The sequence below is a fragment of the Asterias amurensis genome, chromosome 7, assembly GCF_032118995.1.
Source record: "Asterias amurensis chromosome 7, ASM3211899v1".
Classification (NCBI taxonomy): domain Eukaryota; kingdom Metazoa; phylum Echinodermata; class Asteroidea; order Forcipulatida; family Asteriidae; genus Asterias; species Asterias amurensis.
In genome coordinates, this window is record NC_092654.1 from 1,657,904 (window position 1) to 1,663,903 (window position 6,000).

Below are 6,000 nucleotides of genomic sequence, written 5' to 3' on the forward strand. Positions count from 1 at the left end.
CAGAATTTAAAGCAAAATTCAGACATATTTACAAAATTTAGACTGTACAACTAGCTTCAGAACACCCTTTTTCCCTAAGAATTAATCTCAGAGCATTCTGGCGACTTTGAAAATTTTATTTTCTCCAATCTCTCTGAGATTGAACCAGTAGCTTCAGAATACCCATCTTCTTGCCTTTAGCATTAATTTTGTTCCTATTCCTAGGCTGTGAAAACATTGATGTGCAGTCCGATATTGTGGGCAACCTCTCGTCTCCACTCTTCCCCAATGAATACCCACGCATTGTTGACTGTGCTTATCGGATTGATTTGTCGTCAAGCGTCGGGCCGGACGCCCGCATTAGACTACGATTCCTGAGCTTTGCCCTCTCTGAAGGAGACTCCCTGGAAATTAGGGAAGTTGATGTGACCGCAAAGAATTACGAGAATCCAGTGGTGAGTGGAGATGTTTGTTTGTTTGTTTGTTTGTTTGCTTGTTTGTTTGTTTGTTTAGATGATCTTCCCATTGAGGGAAACTCGACAAACTCCCAAAAGGAGATATAAACACCAAACTGGCAACAGCCATCCTCTCTCATACAAACATTTGGTTAACGTCTATGATTATGAATTGCACAAATCGAGAAACTGTTATTCAGTAACTAGATAATGTAACAATAATTATTCTATGAAATTGGGCCCAGGTCTCTTGGCCCAAGAATGTCCTTACAGCTGTGAAAAAAATTGACAAAATACAAAAATAAAGTAGCTGGCCAACTACTGCAAATATAGTACGGCATGTTCAGCATAATTCTTAAGTATCAGTGCTTTGAAATTCATTGGCAAACAAAATTTCAAATGTTTAAAATTTTTGTTTGTTTACAGGTTCTTACCACAGGCAGGGGACCAGTGAAGGATTATTTCAGTTATGGGAGTGTGATTGAATTACAGTTTAGGTCCGACGCTGTTGCCGAGGGGCATGGCTTCTCCATCAGATACTCCCAATATGACCAAGGTAAGAGAAGACCATCATCATCATCATTCTCTTGATCCATCATGGGGGACGTAGAGCCGCCCAACCAATGCGTTCTGCTGCGGATTGCCACAGCTGCCCAGCCCGGGACTCAAAGTCTGCTTCCAGTTGGCCCACCCAGGTGCTGCGAAGTTGGCCTCTTGGTCTCTTCCAGGCTGGGCAGGGGCGGGATCCTCCCCGTACTTCGAGAAGAGAAGATGGGAGTTATTAATTAAAATAATAATAATAATAATAATAACAACAGAAAAGCTGTGGAAGTTGTAAAAGAGTTTTGAAAGTTGTGAAAAGCTGAATAACCTAGTCTGTGAAAGTAATAGCAATAATAACAATAGCAATAATAACAACAGAAAAGCTGTGAAATTTGTAAAAGAGTTTTGAAAGTTCTGAAAGTTGTGAAAAGCTAAATAACCTCTGTGAAAGTAATAATAATAATAATTATAACAACAACAGAAAATTGTGACGGTTTTTGTATATTGAACCATTTATGTAAAGCGCATATCACAATCAGAGAGAAGTTTCTATGCGCTTTGAGATGAAAACATAGAAGTTTTGAAAGTTGTGAAACTTGTGAAAAGCTTAATAACCTCTGTGAAAGTATCAGAAAAGCTGTCCAAGTTCAAAGACCTTGAGATCGAGATTTACAGGATGTGGGGAATGAAGACCAAGACAATACCAGTGGTCATCGGAGCTCTGGTTAAATTCATTGACCAAACCCAAGGCAACATTGATTTTTCATTAACGTTGTTATGATATGTTTTCAGCTATACCTGGTGATAAACCTTGCGGTGGAACCTACAACATCAAGCCCAACTCCATCCTTCATTTTGACTCGACAAACTACCCCAACGGTTACACCAACGACCAGTCCTGCACCTGGCAGTTCATGTCCGGGCCGGGGACCATAGTGGAAGCCTTCCTCCTGAGAGCCGATGTTGAGGCTGGTTTCGATTGGTTGAATGTCGGCAGCGGCAGCAACCCGTCCAATCAGACCTCGGTGATAGAGAAGATCAGCGGTGCTGTCTCGGCCAAGCCTTTTGCATCCGACGATAACATGATGTGGATTTCGTTCTACTCGGATTATTCCAACTCAGGAGATGGATTTAGCTTTCTGATCGAGGGAATTGATCCAAGTAAGTTTGCCACTCCTCACCGACCCCACCCCGACTCGGCCCCACCCTGACCCCACCCCACCCCACGACCCCGACCCCAACCCCCCAACCTCGCCTTACTAGGCTATATCTCATACCAGCCTATAGCAACAAAACACCTAGGCCCTTTTCACACTACTTTATTCCCCGGGGTTGCCCCACAGGGGCCAATTTCATAGAGCTTTGATTTTGTTCACAGAACTCGGGAAAGTACTACATGTAAGTACACGATAGCTAACACACATCATTGTATGTAATAAAAATAATAACAACAATCTCAATGCGCTTTTTGGGGCCAATAACATCCCTTTCTCAGCTCCCTGGGGGGTATACAGCCCCAAGCTGCCTTGGCGCTCCGAAGGCTTTTCCTACACAATATCAACCTCTACCCTCGTAGGTACCCATTTATACCCCTGGGTAAAGAGAAGCAATCATAGTAAAGTATCTTACTCGAGAACACAAGCGTCACGACCGGGATTCGAACCCACACACTGGTGACTTCACAACCAGAACTTGAATTCAATGCTCTTAATCGCTCGGCCATGACACTCTACTATATTGGTAAAACCAAGATGTATATTCTAAAATGTCATTTGATTTTTTTGCTTGTTATCTATCAGAGGATGTTGTCCAACCCAAGACCTTAAACGTTGGTGCCAAAGCTACATGTGGAGGTAGTGTGCAGGTTCCTGTGGATGGTCAGTTGATCATCAGGTCGCCAAACTACCCGTTAAATTACGACAACAACACAGAGTGCACTTGGCTCATTACAGGGGTGCCCGGACGCAGGTTCCAAATGATCTTTGAAGATTTCCTAACGGAGAGAGGGTAGGTGTCCAGCCGTCGATTTAACCAAACTCTTCCTAGCTTAGGATTAATCTTAGGACTGAGCACAAGTTAATTTCCGTATCCATATCCATTTGGACACATTGAACCCATCCTAAGTTGGGAGGAGTTAATATTCTTATGGGAATAGTCCAAGGTTATACTTCACCCATTTCAGACAGGCGCTTGAGAGTTGCGCCGAACCAAATTCTGAATTAAGTACATGAAAAGTTCAACGTCTGAAACAGTTAGAAGCGACTGGACCCGCTAGGTTGAAAGATCGACTGTTGCAGTCGTTCGGAACGACCTTGGAGCGCCTTGGTTTCAGACGTTGAATTTGTCATGACCCGAGCCAATGTAAATGTTATGTTAAGTCCGCCTGTCTGAAACAAAAAGTTATTTTGGTTCGGGGCAACTCTGTCTGAAACGGGCGTTAGTGAATTATTGGTTGTGAAATCTACTACTCGTACTCTTCGCTCATCTTCCTCCAGTGTGGTATACTTAAACCAGCCAGTAGCCCAAACTAAATTATGGGTGCATTCGATTAGCTTCCCTGGGTCGACCCCGGTCTGCCTCCGGTACGTTCGAATAGCTTTGACGCCATTCCAGTGGCTCACCGGGGTCAGCCCCCAGTGCCCTGCTTGTGGAGTGGGTCACTTGGGGCTGGCCCCAGGTGCATGACGTCACCACGAGAGGGTGTGTGATCGTTCGATTAGCTCTTGTCAGGGGCTCACCCGAGTGAGCACCGCGGTGTCACCCCAGGGAAGCTAATCGATCGCGCCCATTATGGAGACCGATCATTCTCAATTTAAATCTTATCTGGAAAAACTTTTTAAGAATTACTTTTCATAACATAATTGTTGATTATTGTTTTAACATTGCTGTTTTTTTCAGTTGTAACTATTATTTCTTCTGTGTTTACAAAATTGTCTGTATTTTTATTGGTTTTAATTGTACAACGCTTTGTGATGTCTGTGACATGGAAGGTTTTGTTTAAATAATAAATATTATTCTAATTATTATTACTACAATTGTTTGTACTTAAATCATTGATATCTCTTTGCAGGTATGATAATCTAGTGGTGGGTTCCGGTCTGGATCCGACCGATCAGTCATCTGTCTACACTACCCTGTCTGGTCCCAGCCAACCTGATAACATCGTATTGGGAGTGGATACAGCGTGGATTACGTTCACGACCGATGGCTCAATCGTAGACAGAGGATTCTCAATTGCACTTCAAAATGCAAATGGTAAAATAATATTTGAAATCATTCTTTAAAGGCAGTGGACACCTTTGGTGCATGTAATTGTCAAAGGCCAGTATTTTCACTTGGTGTATCTTCACATTATATGCATCAAATAAAGAGGCTTCGAGAAAGACTCTGCTAGGGTCGAATCGTCAGGCCATTAACTATTTTTTGCATTTATACCATTGGTCCATTCGGTTGGTAAGTTGTTTGCAACAGCGAATTCTATTTTCTGAAATATATATATAGGGTGCGTTCGATTAGCTTCCCCTGTGTCAACCCCGCTGTGCTCTCTCTGGTGAGCCCCTGACAAGAGCTAATCGAACGATCACTCACCCTCTTGTGGTGAGGTCATGCACCTCGGGCCAGCCCCAAGTGACCCGTTCCACAAGCAGGGCACTTGGGGCTGACCGAGGTGAGCCCCTGGAATGACGTCAAAGCTATTCGACTGGACCAGGGGCAGACCGGGAACGACCCAGGGTAGATAATCGAATGCACCTAATATGACAATTTTCATAAGCACTGTTTGGAATCTTGCTCTTTTTTTGGCTACAGATTGTGAGTTGACGTTAACTGTACCAACCAAGGGAAACGTTACAATGTCATCATTAAACTTCCCTGCAAATTATGACGATAATACCTACTGCTTCTGGACTATCGTTGGTGAATCCAGACGATCTCTACGCGCTGATATCATCAGTTTTGACATTGGTGAGTCTTCTAGATAATGATATAATAATTGGGCTTTTATATGAGGCTCTTCAAAATGCACAATAAATAAACAAGAAAGAAACAAAGAAGAGAGAAGTGTCTGTGGAGCTACATTTGAAAGTATGATTCAGACCATGAAAACCTGGGTGAACCCCTTCTCTTGCACTGGGTTCTTTTATGTGCGTTACACAACACACAGGACCTACAGGTTTACGTTATATCCAAAGCACCAAGCAGTAGTGGTTAAGTGTTTTGCTTTTAGGACACAAGTACCACAAACCCACACTCTGCTGAACGGAAACACCAGTGCTTTAGTTTGGTGCTCTTATCCGCTCGGCCACGAACTTCAACTCCTGTTTGTCCGACCATCTCTAATCCCCTTTTGTATTTTTATCTCAGAGGATGGTTATGACTACGTGGATGTTGGTGTCGGTAACCTTCCGGCTAATTTGTCCTCGCGTTTCATCCATGCCACCGGTTCTCAGCTCCAACCGTTCAGTGGTGACTCCGCCGATCTGTGGATGACATTTACCAGTGACGGCAGCGGCAGTAACGCTGGCTTCCAGATTATCTTCCTCGATGGTAAGTTGATTTATCTGATCAGTCGCCACTAGTTCTAGAACCCTTCCAGAACCCTTCCAGGACCCTTCTGGGACCCTTCCAGGAACCTTACAGACCCCTTTCAGACCCCTTCCAGGACCCTTCCAGGTATCTTCCAGGTCCCTTTTAGGACCTTTCCAGGTCCCTTCCAGGTCCCTTCCAGGTCCCTTTCAGGACCCTTCCAGACCCCTTCCAGGACCCTTCCAGGTATCTTCCAGGTCCCTTTCAGGACCCTTCCAGGTCCCTTCCAGGACCCTTTCAGGTCCCTTCCAGGACCCTTTCAAGCACTGATTTTTGCATGTGCATTATATTGTTATTATTTATGAGAGATCACCTAACATCACATGTGGCGAATGGCCACTTTAGGGGGGGGGGAGGGCTACACGTCACTGTCACCAGGGGCACGTTGCCACCTAATCCTTGGGTTTACTCTTTCACAACTCGCAGGACTTCACACCCA

General features: G+C 44.2%; 1 protein-coding gene across 1 annotated transcript in view; it reads left to right on the plus strand.

Moving 5' to 3' along the window:
- LOC139939480 (uncharacterized) overlaps nt 1-6,000 on the plus strand; it is a 57,859-nt gene that overhangs the window by 26,435 nt on the left and 25,424 nt on the right. Inside the window, exons 24-28 of the mRNA XM_071935434.1 lie at nt 205-434; nt 861-990; nt 1,770-2,138; nt 2,777-2,984; nt 4,048-4,232. Of these exons, the coding sequence (XP_071791535.1) occupies nt 205-434; nt 861-990; nt 1,770-2,138; nt 2,777-2,984; nt 4,048-4,232 (1,122 nt within the window). The remainder of the gene's footprint in view (nt 1-204; nt 435-860; nt 991-1,769; nt 2,139-2,776; nt 2,985-4,047; nt 4,233-6,000) is intronic.